This window comes from Octodon degus, unplaced genomic scaffold (assembly GCF_000260255.1).
Source record: "Octodon degus isolate 3935 unplaced genomic scaffold, OctDeg1.0 scaffold00280, whole genome shotgun sequence".
Taxonomy (NCBI): Eukaryota; Metazoa; Chordata; class Mammalia; order Rodentia; family Octodontidae; genus Octodon; species Octodon degus.
Genome location: NW_004524856.1, coordinates 237,609 through 261,952, shown reverse-complemented (window position 1 = coordinate 261,952; position 24,344 = coordinate 237,609). Strand labels below are relative to the sequence as shown.

General features: G+C 40.6%; 2 protein-coding genes across 4 annotated transcripts in view; one reads left to right on the top strand and one right to left on the bottom strand.

Moving 5' to 3' along the window:
- Positions 1-23,822, bottom strand: part of Hdac8 (histone deacetylase 8) — a 274,832-nt gene extending 251,010 nt beyond the window's left edge. For all 3 annotated transcript variants that reach the window (XM_023707099.1, XM_023707100.1, XM_004646779.2), the window contains exons 1-4: positions 23,380-23,822; positions 22,801-22,853; positions 20,479-20,609; positions 19,436-19,577 (exon numbers count right to left, since the gene is read on the bottom strand). In XM_023707099.1, the coding sequence (XP_023562867.1) occupies positions 19,436-19,577; positions 20,479-20,609; positions 22,801-22,853; positions 23,380-23,604 (551 nt within the window). In that variant the 5' untranslated portion in view covers positions 23,605-23,822. The remainder of the gene's footprint in view (positions 1-19,435; positions 19,578-20,478; positions 20,610-22,800; positions 22,854-23,379) is intronic.
- Positions 3,359-6,059, top strand: LOC111814205 (glyceraldehyde-3-phosphate dehydrogenase-like). Its single transcript, XM_023707101.1, has 2 exons — positions 3,359-3,383; positions 3,634-6,059. Exon 2 carries the CDS (start codon positions 3,960-3,962, stop codon positions 4,662-4,664), a length of 705 nt encoding a protein of 234 aa, XP_023562869.1. The 5' UTR covers positions 3,359-3,383; positions 3,634-3,959; the 3' UTR covers positions 4,665-6,059.
- Positions 23,823-24,344: the final 522 nt, after the last annotated feature.

Here is a 24,344-nt window from a genome sequence, read left to right as displayed (position 1 = left end):
TTAAAAATATTTATTGAAAAGGGCCAGCCAAATAACTCAGCGGATTAAAGTGCCTGCTTCGGCAGACGTAGCGGCCAGGGTTCGATCCCCTGCACACCGTGCTCGCCCCGCCCCCGGGGTGTGCTGAGTGGGGGACTGAGACTGGGCATGGTGGCACGCACCTGTTATTCCAGCACTTTGGGAGGCTGAACACAGGCGGATCACTACGAGTCCGATGCACATAGTGAGACCCTATAGACTCTTACTAAAAAATACAAAACAACCAAAAAACCCCCAATTTATTGAGGATCTATTATGACCAGATACTTGGATGGTGGAAGAAATTTACTCAGGAGAACATTCTGAACTAATGAAACGGTTTAGATGAACACAAACTCAATAAATAGAAATGTGAATGACGTTAATATAATTTCATTGAAGGAACACATTCTTGATTTAACCTTGTGCTCCCTCTAGTGGTCTACTGGTTAAAATGGAAACCTTATATAATAGCTCAGTCTGTTACTGTTCAGTATGCTGGAACTCTGACACACTGCTTATCTGACTTTGTGAGCACTCGGATCTCTGCTGTGTAGAATTAACCTGTCTTTCTCTCTCCTGATAATTTCATAATATTTGTGAAGATATTATCATTTATTTGATGAAGACCTGCCTTGAAAAGGCATCAACTAATCTCTTTAATAACTTTATTCTGGGGCTGGAGAGATGGCTCAGTGGTCTAAAGCACCTACTTGAAACAAGCTTGGCAAAGCACAGGGACCGCGGTTCGATCCCCCAGCACCACATGCCAGCCAGCCCCGCCCCCTGGTGGGCTGAGCTGGCCACACACACACAATAAATAAATGTAATAAATAAAAATAAATAAATAATTAAAAAAAGCAACTAATTAAAAAAATAACTTTATTCTGTATTTCCTCAAACATTTTAACATTCTGTAAGTCAACTGGTAACTCCATAAGGGACAGCCTCCCAAAGGGAATTAGTGTTTCTCACTCTTATGTCTCCATTCCATCCGTTTCAATTTGTACACGTATTCATCCTGAAACAAACTTTTATTGAGGGTTTACTATGTGCCAGGTAGAGTTCTTTGCACTGGAACTATAGGAGTGAACAAAAAAAGGATAAAATTTCCTATTTCAATGAAGCTTATGCTCTAGTGTGCATGTGTGTAGGATGGAAAAAAATATAATTTACAAGTGAACTCAGTAATTTTTCAGATAACCACTAGTATGGAGAATGACAAAATAGAAAGGGCTATAGGAGAGGTGATTTGGGGTTGTAAACTGAAAAATGTGGCTAGGGAAGGTCTCACTAAGAATGTGATATTTGAACAACCATGTCAAGGAAGAGAGGAAGCATTCTATGGGGAAAGAACATTCCAGCAGTGGGGACAGTAAGGTCAGATGCCAGGATGGGGGATCATACCTGGGATGTTCAAGTATACAAGGAGGTCAGCTGCTGGATAACAGTGAAGAAAGAAGAGAGACAGCTTTACCAGGAGAGAGGAGGCCAGGGGGTATTAGGGAGGGCCCTGCATGCCACAGCACTGCTTTGGCTGTTACTCTACATGAGACAGGAAGCCAGAGTAGTTGTTTTAAGCAGAAGAGTGACAGGATCTAACGTACATTGTGAAACGATCATCCTGACTACTATGTGGAGAACAGAGCAAAGAGGGACAAGGCTAGAAGCAGGAACATTTAGCTGGGGGGCTGCTGATATAGGCCAAGAGAATGAGGCTAGTGGCTTGGACTGGGGTGATAGTCCTGGAAGTAGTGAGACATGGCAAACTTGAGATGTATTCTGAAGATGGCACTGATGGGCCTTCTAATGAATTGAATATAAAGTGTGAAAGAAAGGAGACAAAGATGGTGCCAACATGTTTGGCTTGACCAACCAGACTGGAAGAATGGGGTAGGTTGGTTTTGGACATACTAATTCAGGCTGTCAATTAGATACCCACCTATCTAGTCTCTAGAACTTTCTCCCATCCATATATTTACCTACTCACACTTCTGTCCATCCCAGATTCTTTGGAAACTCTATGTTTTTTGATATGCTATTTCCAGTCTCAGGTTGAAGCAACATTTTCAATTTACTGAGGCAAGACACCAAGGCTTTTCCTAAAATTCCCTTCTCTTTGCCTTCAATAACCAGTGGATCACCAAGTTCTGTCAGTGATCATTCTCCAGTGCTATCTTTCTTTTTCACATCTGCTATCATGACCTCTGTTCACACACTCATGATCTCTTCCCTGCCCACTGAGAACAGCAGTCTGATCTTTTCCTTTGTCATGCGAATAGGCAGAGCAGTGCCCCTGATCTAGGGTTAGGGGGTGGGGATAGAGGTAAGAGGCAGGGTCTAAATAAGAGCATAACTCATTCTCAGTCCTGCTCCTTGGACCTAAAAGTGATGTAGGTACTATTATTATTCTCATTTTATAGATGACGAAATTGAGGGAAAGAAAGGTTAAGTAAGTTGTTCATGGTCGTACAGTTACAAGGAATGGGATTGGAATTCATATGGGATTCATATGGGTCTTAACCCTATGGTATGGTGTATGGTAAAGGCTAACTGGATGTGTTCTTGAGGAGTCCAAACTGGGGTGGTCCAGTCATTAACCAGATTTTAGCTTGTTAATGGTTTCAGCAACTAACCGGGGCCATAGCTGGCTAGAAGCAATTGATGCAGTAAAGAGGAGAGGTGGGTGAAGTTCTGGAAGGAGGGGTGTAGTGAGGAATCTAATTATGTTAAATGTTGGAACAGAAGTAGTGCTGCCTCCTACCTGGCTAATTCACATGGCTGTGACTGAAGAGCAGATGGTTGTGGCATTTGTGAAAGGAACAGACCTAGACGAAGAAGGCAGCAGTGGTCAGGAGAGATTGGGCAAACAAAGTAAGGGGGTAAAACAGAATCCATCACTAGTTTGAAGGTGTCATACATATGGGAAGAGGGATACTGTGTAATGAAGTTCATGGGAACAATGCATCAAAGGCCTGAAGGTTACCTCAATTATGGAAATCACAGAGGCATATTAAAGGTTAGGTCAGATGTGGGGTAAACTGTTATGATTTGGTCTATTTGTCCCCCCAAAGCCTCACGCAGTTAAGGGGTGGACTTCTAGAGTTTATGATTAATTCATGATCCAGTGCTGAGCTTATGGGTGTGAGTGCTGCTGGGATTATGGATGGGAGTGCTATAACAAGCCTGGGGTGGGGGAATAGCCTGAATGCAAACTGTAGGGTGACAGGCTTGCTCTCTGTTGCCATTGTTGCTGCCACTTCTCCCTTTTGCTCTTTGCTGTTCCCTGCAGCCATGAACTGCCATCTGCCATGTGCCACTGTGCCTTGGAGCCAGTCGATTATGGACTGAAACCTCCACAGACTGTGAGTTAAATAAACCTTTTCTTCCTTCATTTTTGGTGTTGGGAATTTTGTCCCGGCAAGGAGAGAAGAGTAACTGAGACATAAAACAAAAGACTGAATTTCAAACTCTGTTGTGTCTCAGAACCACCTGGGGAGTCACTAGTTACAAATTTCTATATTTAGGTGACATTCCTAGAGGGTTTGGTTTAAGAATCTTAAGGATCGGCTCTCTGCTCCTGCACATCTGCTGATAGCCACTCTTCCCGTGCAGCCAACAGCATTCCAGACAAGATGGTGAAGGTTGGAGTGAACGGATTTGGCTGTATTGGACGCCTTGTCACCAGGGCTGCTTTTAACTCTGGCAAGGTGGATGTTGTGGCCATCAATGACCCTTTCATTCACCTGAACTACATGGTCTACATGTTCCAGTACGATTCCACCCATGGCAAGTTCCATGGCACTGTCTAGGCTGAGAATGGGAAGCTTGTCATCAACAGAAAGGCCATCACCATCTTCCAAGAGCGAGATCCTGCCAACATCAAGTGGGGTGATGCTGGCGCTGAATACGTGGTAGAGTCCACTGGTGTCTTCACCACCATGGAGAAGGCTGGGGCTCACCTGAAGGGTGGTGCCAAAAGGGTCATCATCTCTGCCCCTTCTGCTGATGTCCCCATGTTTATGATGGGTGTGGATCATGAGAAGTACGACAACTCCCTCAAGATGGTCATTAATGCTTCCTGTACCACCAGCTGCTTAGCCCCACTGGCCAAGGTCATCCATGACAACTTTGGCATGGTGGCAGGACTCATGACCACAATGCATGCCATCACTGTCACTCAGAAGACTGCGGATGGCCCCTCTGGGAAGCTGTGGTGTGATGGCCGCAGGGCTGCCCAGAACATCATCCCTGCATCCACTGGCATTGCCAAGGCTGTGGGCAAGGTCATCCCAGAGCTGAGCGGGACGTTCATAGGCACGGCCTTCCATGTACCCACTCCCAACGTGTTAGTGGTGGATCTGACCTGCCGCCTGGAGAAAGCAGCTAAATACGATGACATCAAGAAGATGGTGAAGCAGGCATCAGATGGTCCCCTCAAAGGCATCCTGGGCTACATCAAGGACCAGGTTGTGTCTTGCAACTTTAACAGTGACACCCACTCTTCCACCTTTGATGCTGGGGCTGGCAGAACCCTGAATGACCAATTTGTGAAGCTCATTTCCTGGTATGACAGGTATGACAGTGAGTTCGGCTACAGCAACAGGGTGGTGGACCTCAGGGTCCACATGGCCTCCAAGGAGTAAGTGCCCCACCACCACAGCGCAGTGAGACCAGAGGGATGGAGAGGCCATGCTGTAGAAGTCACTGCCCTACTGAGAAATCTCCCCCTCACAGATTCCATCCCAGGCTCCCTAGAAGGGGAGGGGCCTTGGGAGCCCTGGCTCACTGCCCTTGCACACCATCAATAAAGCCCATTGTACCCAGAAAAAAAAAGAATCTTCAGGATTAAGATGTAGGCAGTCTGCAGACCACATTTCAAAACACACTCCATTAGATTGCATGCAGTTTGAATAGGCTGTGTTGGCCTTTTGGAAGTGGTGCCTACGGGCACAGGCAATTACAGGTCTCAATAGAATGGGGCACTTTGGAATATAAACCTCTGGACTGCCTCATGATGGACATGGATCTTTTTTTTGGACATGGATCTTTATGTTCTATGACAACTGTCTGCTATCCATGCTGTGGCTGGGAATAGTTAGTTGTAACATTCTCAGGCTGGAACTATTCCCACTTGCCCTTGATACTCTAAACTAGTGATGAAAAACCTCTTAGAGCTTTCAGTGGTAACAGAACCTGATGTGGTATGCATGCCATAGTTTTTCCACCACTGCTCAAAACTCTGCAAGTCTGTCCTGGGTGCTCCAGGTTACAATGGTTTGAACTCAATGATCACAAGCTTCTTGTCTCTATTAAGGAAGTGTCTTACTATCTTAAAAGTGGCTTTGATCAGCATGTGACCTTGGTTAGGACCAACTTTCTGGAGATCTTGAGCATGAGCAGTGATCAAAGTGCTCAGGTCTTCCTGTGACAGGACAACACCTTCACCCAACAGTTGCCAGTTGATAACATTAGTCAAGGCTTTAGGCCAGAGGTGAGGTAGAAGTGAGTGTAATCTTAAGTTACTACCAGGTCATTTTTATGCCTTGGAAACACATTCCTTTCTCTTAAGGAACAGATTTTGGGGTAGTCAAGATGCAGAGGTGTTCAGTGAATTCCTGGTGGTATCAAAAGATTTCTAACATCTTTAATCACTATATGGAACTTCATTTCAAAAAGACTTACATCTTACCCAATACTCTATTGTAAACTCTGGCAGAACAGAATGTAGTCTACATGCACCACTTTCACATTTAGGGGCTTGGCCTTGAGGTGGTGCTAGTGTAATCACCACATTACTACTCAATCGAGACTCTGTTAAGATATAAGTGAATCTGTCAAAATGTTGCCCAGGTAATTGCAACAATTGTCTCTGCTCTAAGAGGGTAAGATCTCATTCTCTGGGCGATGGTAGGAATGCTGCTTAGCAGTTAGTTTCATTTGATCTTTCTTCATCTAAATTAAGTTGTAGATGCACCTGAAACATAGCTGTGTGTCTCAGTTATTCTTCTCTCATTGCTGGGACAAAAACCCAAAATGAAAGAAGGATTTCTACAGCATGGCTTCTCCATCCCTCTGGTCTCGTTGCACTGTGGTGGGTGTGATGTTTATTTAGTTCACAGTTACTGGAGGTTTCAGTCCATACTTGGCTGGCTCCAAGGCAGAGTAGCACAGGGCAGAGAGCATTCAGTTCATGGCGGTGGAACAACAATAATGACAACAGAGAGAGTCTTTCTGTCTCTCTTACACTGCACTTGGGTTACCTGCCCCAGGCTGGGGGAAGTACTCACACCCATAACCCCAGCAGTACTAAGATCCATAATCCCAGCCTTGGATTACCCATAATCCCAGTGGATCATGAGTTAATCTCAAACTCTAGGAGTCCCCACCCCATTATTGCACGAGGCTTTGGGGGGACAACTAGACACAAACCATAACACTGTGTGAAGGCCAGAATCTTACAGAATTAATAGAGAAGGCTTCAGATTAATAGGATTCTGGATAGTGACTACATTGAGAGGGGATGATCTTGACAAGGAAGAACTACCTGCTTTTTACCTTCAGAAAGAGTCTAAAGATCAATGTGAAGAAACAGAGGATCTGATGAAACCTGCTCCAAAATGCTCTCCATAGCTTTTCTCTCATAGCAGGCCTTGCCTTTAGACTAAGAGCATCTGTTCCTTTGGTGGTAAGACAAGACCTTGATATCACAGATACCATATAGTCACCCTTGTCCATTAAGGGATGTCCCTCTGCTTCTTGGTGGATAGTATCACTTGCCCTTTAAGTATGAGTTGGACCCTAGTGGTATGAGGGTTCTGCTGAACAGGGAATTCTCTATGACTCTGGGGGTAGAATAGGAGGCTATAGAGGTGCTGGCATCCAAACTCTGACAGAGAGAAGGATGTGAGTTTTGAGGACCAGAGTGAGTAGTTCCCTTCAGACAGAACTGGCATATTGACAATGGGAAATATAAGTATAGGGGATAACAATATCAGGCCTGACTTTAGCGGGACAGGCAGCTGGATCTGCTGGACCAGGGACTTGTCTGAATAGTTGCCTAAGACGCCCTGAATACTACCCAGTCAAGATATAATAAATGACTTTTAATAAACATTTACTATATTCTAGGTTGTCTTCTAAGCTCTCTAATGCAATTATCACATTTAACTCTTAGACTCCTATATGGTAGGTACTGTCAGTATGTCCAACTTATAAATGAGAACACTGAGGCACAGAGATCTGATGATTGATGGGGCTAGTAAGTGTTGGAGAAGTTGGAATTCTCTGTGTGACAATGAATCTGTGATATAGTGTCTTTTCAACTTTTCAATAAAAACTATAGGAAAACACCTCATCTCATGGAGGCTATAAATGGGCATGCCAGAGGATCAAAGCATGTCTTAGCTAGCTTCTATTCTGGCAGCCTGTTTGGAAGTTTTCTGATGGAGATGCTGATGCCCTATGGTTTAGACATGTATTTACAGAATGATCATAGCTACTATGGTTAAGGCCTGTTGCTTTTTGCCTGTTGCTTTTTGTCTGTGTTTATTCTGCAGGCACCACTATGGAAGTGGCGTGAATGGCAAGTGATAGGGACAGGCTCTCCATTGATGAAAGAGGGGTCTGCCTTCATGCTGAAGTGATGTGGTTGACTTGAAACCCAGACTGTCTTTCTGTGTGGTTGTCTATTTGTAAAGACAGGAGCTGGGGTGCTATGAGGGGAGGTGGAGGTTTGGCTGCTTGAGTAACAAATTACACTTTGTATAAAGCTCATTGGGGAATTTAAAAAAACCCACAGTACAGTTCACTTTCATTCACTGTCCCTGATGTATAAGGAAGTGAAATTCCTGAGACTATAGCTCTAGTACTTTAAATCCCAACTGCCAAGTGGGTAGTAACTTAGAGCTGAAAATCTTGTTCTATGTTCTTCTTGTAGAATTTGTCAAGACACAATGCCTATGGGTTTGTGATTCACTGCCCCCAAGTGGAAGTATCAGAAACCAACAGCATTCCAGGATGAAAACTGCAGCCTTTCCTAGCAGGGAAGTAGGAGAGGGGCTCAGCTGACAAAAATCCCACATTACTAGGTGCTGCAGTATTATGGAACAAGAGAACAAATAACAGAATCGTGGGAGGAAGGAGGACATAATTGAACTACAGATGCATTGTCATAATGAGAAGAAAGAAAATACTATGGAGTTGAGATGTAGAAGCAAACAGGGTAAGAGACGCAGAAGAGGCAGGTAGAAAGAATGAGGACGAGCCAGTAAAAGTGAACAAACAAGATGTGTGACTCCCAAGTCACTCTCCTTTGCTGGGTTTTAATGATCTCCTGGCATGCGTTTTCATGGATGTGGTGAGTTCCATTTAAGGTAATCTGGATGGGACAAGATGAATTTTTAAGAGCCTGACTACAAAAGGCAGAATCCATGGACCCAGAGAGGTCTGTGAGCAAGTGACACAGGAAGGCAAGAGTTAGAGAAACACAAGTCATTGAGCAGGCACTCCATTATTTTGCTGGCAGGCAGCCCCCACACTCCTGTCACAGCCATCGTTGACCTCATTTACTCTGGCTTCACCAGAGATGGCTCTCTTCTAAAAGCTACTCATCTCATTCTTTCCTAAATCCTCTGAGATTTAGCTCAATTTCTTATTCTTCTCAGATTTCCAGTGTTTTCCTTTCAGCCTGTACATGTCCTTAAATCTCTTAAAAGAAAATAAGACAACAAAGTATCCCTCAACTTTACTTTTCCTTGGCCACTCCTTTCATCTTGCCTTTCCTTCTCATTCAAGCTTCTGGATAGAGTAGCTTTCCTTTTTCTGTCTCCTTCTTTAGTGCCTACTCATCCTTCAATGGTTTGTGGTAAATGCCCAGCACTTTCCAGAAAGTGCTCTGCCTAAGGTCAAACATAAGTGATTCTTTAACACCTATCTGGGTTGCCCCCTTCACAGCACATCACACTGATGAGAGAGCTCTTTTCTTCTTTAAATCCTTCTGTTCCCTTGGGATTCAATGACCCCTTCTATTTTGATTATTAGGGTACTCCCCACCTTTTGGCTTTTCAGCACTAGGGTGTTTCCCTCTACTTTCTCATTATACGCAGGTGCTTCCTGAGGTTCTGGAGTCTACCTCCTTTTTTCCCTCCTCACTCTCTACCTTTTCCAAGACCCGTACCATCACTTGACACAGTGGCAACATATTTCCATCTCCAGTTTCAGCTTTTACTTTTATCTCCAAATTTGGATATCCAATCTCCTTGGGTATTGCCTTTGCTGCATACCACTCCACTTTAGTGAAGAAGTATTGCATGGGAGTTAAGTACCCAGATGGAAAAGTCAGACCATCTGGGCTTGAATGTCAACTTGCCCACTTGCTAACTTTGGTTAAATGACTAAGACATTTAACCTCTCTGTTCTTTCCTGTGTAAAACAGAATCAGCAATAGTACTGACTTCTTAATGTTGTTGTGAGGATACATGAAAAATTGCATGTAAGGTAGTGCTTGACATATGCTAGCTACTACTATTAATAACATCCTCTCTTGTTTGGGACTCCGAGCAAGCCTGAAACTTGAGTCGTCTTCCTCATCTTTCATTCCCTCCCACATCTGCTCAATCACTACTACTTGATTTCATCTCTTAAAAGCTATATTGGGCAACCCACTTAGGACCCTCCTGTCTTTCAGGAACTGTTTCTATTCCCTCAATAAATTTTCCTACCCTTAAAAAAAGTTATCTCAAGTCAGCCTCACCTTTCTCCATCTCTTCATCTCTTTACTTTCTTAGTTTAGGGCTTCATTCCTTTTCATAAGGACTCCAGGTATCCTAACAAGTCTCTTTACCTCCAGCCTCTCCCTCCTTCAATGTGTGCTCTATAACTGCCATTATTGTATTTCTCTACAACATAGATCTGAGTATGCTAACTTCTCATGTAATTTAAATTCTTCAGTGGCTTCCTGTTTCTTGTAGCAGAGTTTCTCAAAGTCTATATATCAGAATCACTGCTAGAGTGAGAAAGTGTAGGTTTCTATGCATGACTCCAAACCTAACAAATCAAGATCTCTGAAAGTCATCTAGAATTCTATATTTCTTAGTTGGGTAATTCTGATATACATGAAGCCCTTATGACCCATTTCCTACATTTCTGTAATTGTCCATCATACACCTTAACTCTTCATCATCAGCACTTCCCTAAAGCCATAAAGCTATTTTACACAGCTCTGATTTTTATTCCCTATTGCTTTTTAAGTATCTTACTTTATGATGTTTATTTTACATCTGCTTTTTAAAATTTTGCATTGCTTTGTTTTCATAAATTCTTTTATGGCCTTCTGAAATATGCCCCCCATCTTCTCGGAATAGCCCTTTTCATCATTCGAACCATTCTTTACTATAACCTCTGTAATGATAAATCTTACTTCACTTCTCTGTAGCACTATTTGTCAACCATTTTGGTCCTTTCATGCCTGACCTCTACCCAAGATGTCTTTTCAGAAAGCTTTGCCTAACCACTCCCATGAAATTTAATATCAGAGATACACTATACATCTGTTTATGTACTGCAATATTATTTGTTTCACTCTCAAGAATGAACCCATTTTCTTGAGGTTCATCCTTATCTTTTTGTGACATAAGTATTTGCTGATCCTCTTCCTATCTGACCCTTCCTTCTCAAGATTTGTTTGAAGCTTTTCCTCTCTCATCTGCTACTTACATGTTCTGCATGTTGCTAAGATATGAATATAGGGCCTTGTGCATGCTAAACACAAGCTTTACCACTGAACTATACCACACTCTCCATAGTTCTTTCAACACTGGCATTCCACAAGGCTCAGTATTTGTGATTTCCCCCCAGAATTATTTTATACATGCTTTTAGGTAATCTGATCATTTTCTTAGTTTCAGTTACCACTCAGAATACTACTGATGCCCAACTCTGGCTCATCCATGAAGATGATTTTCCTGAGCTCCAGTTTCTTGTTGTTCTGAGAACATGGCCTACAGACTAGCAGGAGGTAGTATTGCCTGGAAGCTTGTTAGAAATGTAGATTTCCAGATTCCACTTCAGATCTCTTAAACCAAAATCTTCATTTTAACACAATCCCCAGATATTTTATATGCACATTAGAGGTGAAGATGCCCTCGGTTGGACCCTACTACCAATGGGCTCTTCTATAAACATATCGACCCTTGTCCCCTGCAGTTCTTGGTTAATGGCAACACAACTGACTCAGTCACTTAGACATACAATCTTCCTTCACATAATTTACATCTAAGTGTTACTATTTCTATCTGTTCTTTTTTTAAAATCTGTTTGTTTATTTATTTATTTTTGGCGGAACAGGGAATTGAAGTCAGACCCTTGCGCTTGCCAGGGAAGTGCTTATTCTACTGAGCTATCTCCCTGGCCCCATTTCTATCTGTTTTACCTCCTAAATGTCTTCTGAATTTATTCCTTCTTCTGTGCTCATCACAACTGCTCCCATATGCTCTTGGGTGGATTATTATAGCTGCATCCTAATAGATCTACTGAGTCTTTTTCCTACTAATTTATTTGCCAACTATTTTATAGAGTCATATTTCTAAAATGCAAATTTTACAGTGTTATTTCTACTACCTAAACTTCCTTCAGTGACTCTCTACAAGCTGAAGCCAAGCTTAACCTGGATCCATACACAGGCTTTTGGTGACAACACCTTCTGAAACTATAAGAAAAATTTGTGTACATTTTCAAGGGACAATGTAAACAATTTTTATCAAATTTTTGAAGGGGCCCATGACCAAAAAGAGGTTAAGAACCACTGACCTGGGGCCAGGGAGATAGCTCAGTAGAATAAATGCTTGCCTGGGAAGTACAAGGGCCTGAATTCAATCCCTGGTTCCGCAAAAAACAAACAAACAAGCAAACAAAAAAAGAACCACTGACCTAAAGGATCAAGTCTAGGCACTTTAGCTTGGTGTGCAAGATTATTTCTAACTTTCTAACCTTATTTCTGGCCAGTAGCCTATATGAGGCCATAGCTCTTGCTTCATGACAGACTTGGACCCCTCCTCCCCCAAATTTCATACTTATGTGCTTTATGTAATGCTGTTCCTAAAATAACCCTGAGGTTACACGCACTTCTAGTAAGACATGGACCCTAGACTTACATCCAGGTCTTACTGCCAAGTTCACAGTCACTCTACTCTCCAAAAACTTAATATTTTACACTGACTTAGTACACATAAAAACATACCACTCTTATCATGAACAAGTTTCATGCAATGCGCTTTGACATTAACAAATGCCAATGGCAGCCCACTATTTAGTTTTAAATTTTGAGACAGGGTCTCCCCAAGTTGCTAAATTGCTCAGGCTGGGCTCGAATTTGCAACCTTCCTGCTTCAGCCTCCCACAGTGCTGGTATTACACAAATGAGCCACCACACCCAACTCCATGAAGTTAATTCAATGTGCAGCCCCAGGTTTGAAAAACACTGTACTGGACTTCTGCCAATACAGAGAGTATTACTTGTATAAACATCTCATTACTAAGTATATCTTAGCCCCAACAAGACCATGATTTTGAGGGGGTTTTTAAGGATATAAAAACTGTGGAACATGAAAATATTTATTAATGAATTGACCATTTATATCACTCTGCTCAAATAACCCCTTCCTTTAAACACTAGTACCTAACCTTATCCATTCATTCATTTTTGTCTCTTCTGGATCTTCAGATATATTAGCTAGCAATTCAGTGCAAACTTGTCACAAAGTGCAATGACAAATCTTATGAAAAGATGGTAGTATATCATGAAGTCAGCATATAAAATTAGCAAGAAGGATCTGGTGCAAATAAGTGTTGATAATGACTTTAAAAGTGTTTCAAAAGGGAATGTTTTGAATACCAAGTTGATTAACTAGAAGTGCTACGCAACACTGATGAAACCTTCGAAAGCTTTGACAAAATTGACTTTTAATGATCATGCTGATGAAGTCTCACAGGAAATGAAATGGATCATCCTTTTTTTTTTGTCTTTTTGAGATAGGGTTTTGCTATGCAGTTCAGGCTGCCCTTGAACTCACTTTGTAGCCCAGGCTGGCCTCAAACTCATGGCAATCCTCCTGTCTCAGCTTCCTGAGTGCTGGATTACAGGTGTGTGCCACCATGCCCAGCCTGAAATGTACAATCTTGAAAAAATCATGCAATTGTGTTTGAGAACTTAGTCCCCAAACAGAGAACAGCAACCCTTGAAACATTCTCTGTTGTATGTATTAGTGCATAGCTGTACATACTTCTTTATTTTAGGGAACAAATCAAAAACAAATATAGCTTAATAGCTTGTTAGTTATTTAAACTAGTGTCTTAATCTAAACACAAAACTTCTATGATTAACTGAAATTTTGGTCCCCATTTCAAAAGGATTTACCAAGTAGCATTCTGTCTGGTACCAATGGCCTTCACATAATATGAACTTCTTGTATGCCTCTTTGTTTCCTTAACACCTAACATACAGCATTAAATGTTTGTTAAATGAATGATTGTAATAGCCTCTTCTGAGGGGTCGAGGATATAGCTCAGCAGCATAAGCACTTGCCTGGCAAGTGCAAGGTCCTGAGTTCAATTCCTGATACCAAAAAATAGTACAAAAAAGCCTCTTCTGCCTCCACTCTTACTTCTTTCCAATTTGAGCAGCACACTGCAGCCTTCCTGAACATTGAGGAAAAAGATCAACTCTTTAGCATAGCTTACAAAAACTTTTCTATTGTGGTTTTGCTCTATTTGCCCTTAGGCTCTGGCCACATCTCACTACTTGTTGCTCTTGAAATGTCCTATACTTTCTTGCTGTCAGGATTTTATTTCCCTTGCTTGGAGTTCTCCATTCCCACCAATAGGAAAACAAACTTTTATTCCTTCTTCTACACACACTACTTGGATGTGAGATTAGTGTGTGCTCACTACCCCATGTTTTACTGCTTCTGGTATTATCTCAAACAGTTTGTATTACAAAAAGTGTTATGTGTAAAAGAAATATAACCATGTCAGAGAACATATAGAAAACAAAGAAAGGTACGTATATGTGAATATATTCATAAATATTGATATCACCCTTCTCACAAAACCAGTTATTATTTTGTTGTGTTTCTAAGATTTTTTTCATATGTACACATTTTTACATGAGTGTAATTGGACTGAACCAATGATATAGCCACTTGCCCTTTGAAAATAATACCAATACCATAAGATGGGTATATTTTTTCTAATTATGAAATTATCCTAATCGTTTTTTGGCGTGCCATGTACTGAACCCAGGGCTTCATGCATACTATGTAGGTGTACCACCACTGAGCTACCCCTCCAGGCCCAACCACCATTTCTGTTGGTCACATAATATCCTATCAAATAGCTATGTTACAGTACATTACCCAACCATTCCACTATCATTGAATGTTCAGATTTCACTTTTTTGGCTACTATAAGTAAGAGAGAAAGTACTATCTTCATGCACACAGTTACTGGTTCATTTCCTAAAAATAGATAACCAAAAATCATTTCAAATTTTGTAGGAAGGTAAAATGTGCACACAATGTTTCAATTTCTCTGATTATTTGTGTTGTAAATTTTTTTCTGCTCCTTTACTGTTTGGTTCCTTTTTTTGAATTGTCTAGTCACATCTTCTGTCCATTTATTGAAGTATTACTATTAAACTAGTTAGAATAAACATTTTAACACTTTGTCGTACGTGTTATACCATTTTTGCCTGTACTTCTCTAAAATTTTAGCTACAAAAGTAATATAATCCCATTACAGTAATTTTGACACCTAGAGAAATATTTTAAACAATCATGAATAAGTCTTCTACCACAAGACAGTCACTATTACCATTTCCACTGTTTTTTCTCATATGCACGTGCTTCAGAAACTTGTAATTGCAATGTATATACAGTTTTTAAGATCAGCTTTTTGGGAAGCTAACACACTTGTTAAGTATTTTTCTGACATACTTTATGTCAGTGTTGAACCTATGACATGTGTGCCACAATGGGCTGCTTGCATCCTTAAAAGCTCTAACAGGTTCACTACCACTGGCCTCGATTCTTCATAATTATCATTAAAAATAATAGCATAATATATGAGGGTAGAGTTCAGTGAGAGGCTCTGGGTTCAACTCTCAGCACCAAAACACATAGGCATACACAGGAATGTACACACACACACACACACACACGCACACACACACACACACCAAAAGAAAACAAATACTAATAAGCCATGGAGTAGAGTCACCATTCCCTTATTGCTAGACATGCATATCATTTCATTTTCAAAATTCTGTAACACTGAATGAAAACAGTTTTTACCATATTTTGAATTATATTCTTAGGAGACTTTCTCAGTAAAATAATTACATCAAAGGACATTAACACATGGTAGGTACCAAAAGATTTTAAGAAGTTAAGACAAACCACACTCACTAGCAGACCAAGTACCACTTTTTTTTTCCAATTTTGTTAAATTCAGACTTAAAAAGAAGATTACCTATTTAGCATACAGAAGGCACTGGGTTTGATTCCAGTACCAAAAAAAAAAAAAAGAGGCCAGTTATTTAATTTATATTCCTTTGATTATTAGTGATGACCACTTGCTTTCATTAGTAGTGATGACCATTTTCTTTGAACAGCAGTGATGACCATATGTTTTCCAGTTACACGAAGCTCTTGTAAATTGTCTAGTCATGCTCTCTATATTTCTTGTTATATATTATACTACATGAGTGCACTAAGTAATACAAACTTGTCACACTTTGTCATATTTAGGTCACATAGGATTTTTCAGTCTATGTTTAGATTTTATTTTATTTTTTTGATTTTAGTTTATTTTAAAGAGAAAATGAAATAAAACAAAATTTCAAAACAAGGTAATAGGAGAGTAACAATAGTTAACACACTGTGTATTGTTATTTTCAAAGTAGTTAAAAAAACTTTTCAAAGTTATACTGGTTTTAAAATTTTATAGTCAGATTTGATCTTTTCCCTTGAGAATATTTTCTATTACTTGCTAAGCTTAGAAAATGATTCCCTGTTAAAAGGTGGATAGTTATTTATTCTGCTTTAAAAATTTGCCTTTAAAAAAAAAAAATTTGCCTTTTAATATTTAATTCTTCAATCCAACTGCCAATTATTTTAGTTTATTACTGGAGATGAATAAACGCTATAAGCTGTCACAGTATTATTTAATGACTATCCTTTCTTCTCTTTCACTTGCAATGCATCTTTATAATAGATTAAGCTCTTACATATTACCTGCTGTAACTTATATCACTGCCACCAATGTCTTCATTATTCTAGCATTGTATGTTTAACACCTAATAGCATTACTCCTTCATTACTTTGCTGCATAATTTCCTTAGAAACATCATTCTTATTTAGCTTTTAAATGTACTTATTTGCTGCCTTATCCATAAGATACTAATTTTTTAAGGATAAGATTGGTTTGTTTCTTTAGAATAGACTGCAAAGAATGCATTACTGGCTCAACAGTTAGGAACATTTTCCCCACTCTTATCTCTTACTTTCAGTGTTTTCAGAAAGGGTTGGGACAGTTTCATTATAACTCTGGATATTTTGTTGTTGTGTTTTCATTTATTTATTTATTTTATACAGGGTCTTGCTACAAAGCTTGGACTCACAGTGATCCTCCTGTCTCAGCCTCCCCCAGTTCTGGGACCACAGGCATGTGACACCATGCCTGGTTTTGGTGGCCAGCACAACACACCTGGGGTTCTGGAGCCGGCATGGTATGCAGCATTGGTGATCGAACTCAGGTCCTTGTGCTTGCCAGGCACACACTTAGACCACTGAGCTATTTCCCCAGCTCAACTCTGGCTACTTTTTTAAAAAGATAATGTATTGTACATTTTATTTCAAGAATGATATAAGACAAACAGCATAAAGATGCTCAGATTCCCTAAGATAAATACATTTCAAAGATTCTCATTAAAATGAATCTGTAGTAACTCTGGATATTTAAAAAAAAAGATTATATTTTTCAAACTTGGAGAATATATATCTTGCTTCAGTTTATATACTCTGCATATTAGTGATGATAATAAGCATATGCTTGACATACAGTGTTTTATCAATGCTTATTCAATGAATACATGACATGTATAAATCTGTGCACATATTTGGGGATGGGAAAGTTTAAACAAATACTGTTAATATAACCAGTAACTGCTGTCTAGGTGTAAGCTTGTGGGCTTGTAGTCCATCTATAGAGAGGTTTTAGAGATGCCCAAAGCACGTGAGAATTCAGATTTGAATTGGGACAATCTCTAGAAACTATAATTTATATTTACCATAAGCATATGTGTTTCCAGGCATGATCAGCTGGAGACTGTTTAAAACAGTAAGATAAGGATAAACGCATACACTCATGCCTGCATACCCTGACAGCTATGATTGGCTCAAATAGTGTACATACTTTTGCAGTACAACAGCAGTAAGAAGAGACTGGTATGTGAATATTCTATTAGAAGTTGATTCAGGCCCCAGTAGGCCTTTTGCAGTGAATTGAAATACATGAGAAACTAGGTCTGGCTGACAGGAGCAAGTACTTGCTATGAAAACACATTACATTTCTTCCCCACTTGTTGAGCCCAGGAAGCCCCTTTCATTGTGAAGCTTGAAAGACTCATTTTTTCCTATAGAAATCAGTCTTTATTTTAAACTTTTAAAAATAAAGCAAAAGCTAACAAAAAGGGGAGGGCTATTGGCTCTGTTTTTGAGATCATGCAAAACTTGTCAAAACATTGGTTCTCCTTGCTCCCTGCATTAGTAGATGCCAGTAGTGAAATTTGTCAAGGACTTCCTTTTGCATAATATATGTCAGTCTCATGAAGAGAACATCATATTGTTATCCTAACTTGCATATGCTAAAACTGTGCTGTGCTCTAGTCTGAAAAACCAAGTACTGTTTTCTTTTTTTAATTATTTTTTACATAATCTTTTTTTTTAACATTTATTTATTTATTTATTTATTTTGTGTGTGTGGCCAGCTCAGCCCACCAGGGGGCGGGGCTGGCTGGCATGTGGTGCTGGGGGATTGAACCGCGGTCCCTGTGCTTTGCTTAGCTTAGCTTGTTCTAAGTAGGTGCTTTAGACCACCGAGCCATCTCACCAGCCCCTACTGTTTTCTTTTGACTTAAGACTAAAAGTATATAGGTTACTGTTGATTGCACAATTGATTTGTAAATGGTGCACTAAAGTTACTACCGCAGCTGTTCCCTTTCATTCATTGGATCAATAAATTCAGAGTTTCAAAAAATCTTCTCTTGGGCTGAGGAGATAGCTCGGCGGTCTAAGTGCTTGCCTAGCAAGTGCAAGGACCCAGGTTTGATCCCCAGTACTGCATGCTGTGCCAGTCCTGGAACCTTGGGCATGCTGTTCTGGCCACTGAAATCCAGCGTGGTGGCACATGCCTGGAATCCCAGCACTGGGGAGGTTGAGACAGGAGGATCACTACAAGTCTAAGGTTTATATGAAGACCCTGTACCAAATAAATAAATAAATAAATAAATAAATGAAGGAAGGAAGGAATGATTTTTTAAAAATGATCTTCTCCTCCAATGTGTACTGAGTGCTTCTACTAGCCAACAAGATGTCAAATGCTGAAGCAGGGCCAGCTGTTCATGTCAGAGTATCATCACTGGACAGTTTAATACGGAATTACAAAAGGACCTTTCCTCTAACCCCATGTAGCACCTAAAAGAGCTATTTTACAAGCCATTTCTCCTTAGAGAGGCATCTAATTCTCCACTGCCACTTTCTTTGGAGATGGCAACATAAGCCTCCTTCTTTATTATTTGGCCTTTTGTTCTAAACCTATTTTCATCAATTGTCCACATATATGATAATCTGTTTGCCACTTCTGTGAAGAATTAGCTTTAAAATGCACTTGTGCATTTTAAACATTCATGCTGTTTCTACTGCGAAGTCTCTTCAGCTCACACACGAATTCCTTTGGTACCATAATTAATGCTGTCCTCTGATTATTCCACTTTTTAAAATGTTTCTGGAGCATAAGTCCACTGAAGACAGGGAATTTCCAGAAACTGGAAAGGAATATAAAAGTTATCTAGTTACAGCTTTTGCCTGGCGTGTTTTACTGATGAGGAAACTGAGGCCTAGGGAACTTAAGTCTAAGTCAGTTAGCCAAGTTAGCAGAAAAACTCAGTCAGGTGTCCTGACTTTTGATAGTGTGCTTTTTACTAGGTTAGGTCATCTTCTATTTCACTTGCATATTTTCAGAATGCTTTGCAAAATGCTAAACACCTCTCTTGAGGAACAGCAACACAATAAGCGCAAGAGTTTCCATAACTGAGAAACTGACTCAAGGAAAGGGTCAGAAAGCAGAAAGGTCATTTCCTTACTTCTTTGCATGATGCCAACCTCCAGACCAGTTAATTGCTACTTTGCACATCCCATCGATCAGGCACTGGGCAGCTGTGATTGTAGCCCCTCCTACAGCTGCTGCATAGTCAAATATCCCTTCAGTAGCTGGGCAGTCATAGCCTGAGGACAAAATTTGGAAAGGTGGGTTAAAGATGAACTGGAGAAAGAAGAATAGGTTGAATATATCCTATTACAAGGCTACTGTGTTGACATCAGCTCCAACGGACACAAAAACATTTCCAATATTGAAAAGGAAGATTTTAAAGTTTTAGAGCTAGAAAGGACGAACATTCAAGATGAGCTGGTCACAATCTACAGATGGTGAAACCAAGACCTGAGAGGTAATGTGCCCCCATCTTTGGATAGGGCCTTGCTATGTAGCCTAGGCTGTTTTGCAAACTTGCAGTGATCCTCCTGCTTCAGCTTCTAGAGTGCTGGGATTACAGGCATGTGCCACCATACCTGGTGAGGTGATATATCTTGCCAGGGGTCATACGGCCTTTGACTCAGGTCTCTTGATCCCCAGTCCACTGTGCTTGTACTAAACCATGTTGTTTTTCTAAACTGTATCTTTGGCTACTTACAGTTTTTAAAAAGTATCTGTTTAAGTTTCAGCTAAGTTTTTTACCCAGAACATAAATAGGTATTAAAGATGTAAGGTTACAGCACAGCTAAGTCAGTGTATATACAACCAGGCCAGATCTGAGTGCTATCATGAAGGATTCAGCAACTGAAAACTTTCTCTTCTATCTGATTCATTACTCAGTTTGCCCAATTCATATGGCTTCCTTGGTTAGTGAGCTTGGTATGGTTAAGCCAAGAGATTAAGTAAATAGTTGGGGCTGGAGATGCAGCCCGGTGGTACAGCATTTGCCTAGCATGTACAAGGCCCTGGATCTGATCCCCAATCCCTTTAAATTGTTTAAGAAGCATTAGAAACCATTATACAAGTTATATGTAAGGAGTATGATCTACAGGGGGAGGCTGTAGACCTCCCATCACTGCCTGCTAAGGATCTTACCTAGCCCATATTCTATGGAGTCTGGATGGTCATCATCACCTTCCTGGCTCACCTTCTGAAGGTGCTGAAGATAGGCATCAGTATGGAAGGTGGCCATCTCCTCCATGGAAGCCACTTTGGGCTTCACGATCCTAATAATAACAGAAAGAACAAAGAGAGGTAAGTGAGTCAGAGCCAGAGTATGTTAAGAGGCTGGACAAAGAAGCCAACAGTCTGAGCAGCAAATATAACTCCTAGCTTCTGTTTCCAGTGGGCTGAAGTAATAGATACATTCTGTTCCTCCACTGTACTGCCCAGTCTTCTCTTCCTTGCATCTATAGCAATGATTCAATTAATAAGGGGCAAGAGAATAGATTTTTCTCGAGTTTGTAGGTAGGTAAAAATAAGTGACTAGTTATATTTAAGTTAAATAAGTAGTAATTAAACAAACTTTGCTCTGTAAATTATAACTTTCATGATAAACCAGTAGGCAGAGATGTGGTCACCTGAATCATTTGCTAATTAGGCTTTATAATCCTTTAGACTAGGTCTTTATTTTATTTTTGGTGCTGAATATCCCAGTGAAGGCATGCATGCTAAGCACTAAGTATGAGCTCTACAACTGAGCTACATCCTTCCTTCCTTCTAGCTTTATCTTAGTAGGCATCTGGATTATCATGCATTTTGAATTTGGATTCAGAGAACTGAGTTCCTGTCTGAATTCTGTAATTAACTAGCTCTACAAACTCAGGTCAGCTGACTATTCTACACCTCCATTTCCTCATTTGTGAAACAGGGAAACTTCTGATACATATCTGTAGATTAAGTGATAAAATACTTAAAATTCTTTGTAGATAACTGTCTTCAAAATTAAAAGATAGTAAATAGGGAACTCAAAATATGAGAAAATTCTGTATTTTGTTTTTGAATATTTACCTCTGACAGGAAAGAGAGAAGGGGCAAAACAGTGGCCCCTGGGCTTCTCTCAGACCCTCTCCACCTAATCATCCTAAGAAGTGACGAATGGGAGTGAATGAGAGAATAAAGAGGGCTAACAACAGGACTTATTGCCTCTAACCTTTAGCTAACTATGTCCCATTTCCTCTTACCAACTCTACTGCTGCCACATTCTCTAGCCTTTGCCACTGAACCGGTGATATACAGACTAGCAGAATCAGCCCCCCCCCCCCCGGGAACTTGTCTGAAATACAGAAATACAGTTTCACCCCAGACTGAGTGAATCAGAATTTGTATTTTAACAGGACTTGTTTTAAAACAAGATGATACACCTAATAAGATGACTCATATGCACATCTAAGTTGAAGGAGAAAGGCTGTAGTAAAGCCCCAACAATTAAATATACATCCAAGATCTAGGGAGTCTTGCTTATGGTGAAACAAACAAACCTTTTCTCGTCCAAATAAAGTTTCATAATTTCTTGGACTACGTTCCCCAGCCCTTCCTCTTATAATACTGTCCCATTTTGTGAAATGTTAAAGTTATAAAATACTTACCGAAAGCCTCCTTGCTTAATATCAAAATTAGAGTTTTTCTTTGCTTTGATATCTTGTTTGCAATAAAATACTTTTTCAAATGTTAAAATAACCTTAATAAATGGCATATCATTATGTTTACCAAACATATGGATTAAATGATGGTTGAAAAATATTCCTAAAGAAGGTACAGAAAGTGATACTGTTACTAGTAAGGACATCTGAAAGCCTACTCTACTGCCTTCTGGGAGATTAATGAAGCATACTGCACTGGCTGATGTTAGCCATCCATCTGGCCAGAGAAGGTCCCAAGTAGTCTTGCACATGGCATGCTCATGACAGGTGCACTTATGATGACACCAAATACGTAACTGGCTCAATTTTTTTTCGAAAGACAAATTTTGCCCTCTCTTGAGTTTCAGCCTGGTCTCAGCAGTTTGTGTGGGTTTCGACTTCTCCCCACGTTTACCCATTAAAGGTTGGTAGTGGCAGTGGCTTTGTTTTATTTTGTCTTACACTGAACACATAACCTTAAATCTGACTGCGGGGTGGTAGGGTGGGGCGAATAGAAAACAAAAACAGAACTCCTCCCAGATGTACTCACTTTAAACTCTCTATAAAGCACCCAGAAGAGCCAGCAATAAAGCCCGAGGTTCCTAACTGCTCCAAGCACTTTCTGGGGGTTTTCTCAGTTCTTCAAGAACACTCCTGGTATTACAGGCAGGTTACAAGCACGGTGAGGTGACTATGCTCACTAAAAGTTAAAGCACCATTTTTCTCTCAAATTTGCCCCACTGTGAAATGACCACCTAGTTTCAGGGAAGACAGGCGTTCAGAAAAGAGAACTTACCTCATTTGCTTATGCAGTGCATATGCTTCAATCAAAGAATGTACCATACTGGCCTAAAAATTCAGCATAAAAAAAGGCAGAAAATAGTCTTACAACTTTATTTCAGTGCAATCCCATCAGCTTGACCATCCTAAGTGAAGAAACTAATGGCTTTAACTGTCCTCCCTTTAGTTACTTAAGTTATGATACACTTTAAACAATACAGTTAGATACACTTTAGAGAATATGAAGTATCAAAATTGCTGAGTCGGAAGCTACCCGGCCTCACGCAGGGGATGGAATACTTTTCTTCACTAGCTTCTTTTCCCCTCCAACGATCCCCTTGTAGTGGAAAAGGAACCCCTCCGCGCCTTCCCCTCCCCCACCTGTCCGTTGGAGCTTGGCAGAGACCACGCGCAGCGAGCTCAGAACCGGTTAAAGAGGACACTTCCTCTTGGTACAGTTTTAGGGTACCGGGCACAAAATTTCTGCTGACGACTTTCCACAGCCCCGTCTCCTCTCTTTTCCCTAATGCCCTCTGGTCCACACCTTAGCCTCCTACCCTCAAAGCCCGCAGGCTTTCGTTGCCAACTCTCTTACCCGTTTGGGGACCTTGGCCAGGGAGTCGCACATGCTGACATACTCGGGACTGTAGATGTAAACTGGGGGCTGCGACTGCCCACCGTATGCCGGGTCCTCTGGCTCCTCCATCTTCCACTTCAAACTGCTCCAGAGCCACCGTCCGGATCCGGCTTTTTTCGGACTCAGACCCGGCTCGAGTTCCTGCTCCTCAGATCGACCGCAGCTGTGCTCCCTGGTCAACATTCCCTCTTATTTCTGAGATCGCCGGAGATACTGTCCCCATCCAGTTGAGGGAATGCATGGATGTTCACAGATCAGAAGCCCCTCACTTAGGGTCCATCATTTTAAAAAAGCCCTAAGCAGATATATAAGCCCAAATAACTGCCAATTAGGGTCGAATTTTTATGGCACAAATAAGTACCATCAAAACTAACCATCCTTGTTGCCCTACGGGGCCATTTGAGATGAGGTCAGATTAGCTTGAAAGCATGCTGGGAGATGTAGTTTATAGCGGTTTTGAGTGGCGGAAGAGCCGGGTTTAGTCATAAAAATTGCAGCGAATTTAATTTGTAGCACCTGAAAAAATGCAACTCAGTTCTTTAGGAATTGTTTCATTCTGCAAATATATTCACTTTAAATATTTAAAGATAAACACAATGTGGCAATCTAGAGTACCCTACTCAACTACATCACCTGCTAAAGATAGGTTTTCCTGGGGGAGGAGGGGAGACTTCTTAATCGTACAAATGGTTTGAAAAGTTTACACAGTAAATTCTGTGTACCAACTGTAGTGTTCATTGCTTTCAGTCATTGTCTATATAAGAGTTAGTCTCAATAATTTATTCTGGGAAATCGAATAGCTTTTCCCCAAGAGACTAGCTGGCACTGTGGAAATGGCTTGATAGATTCAAATAAAGCAACGTCAAACATACTCAACAATTCATGAAATAGGAACGATGCAGGATGTTCTCAGTGGTGTTTGG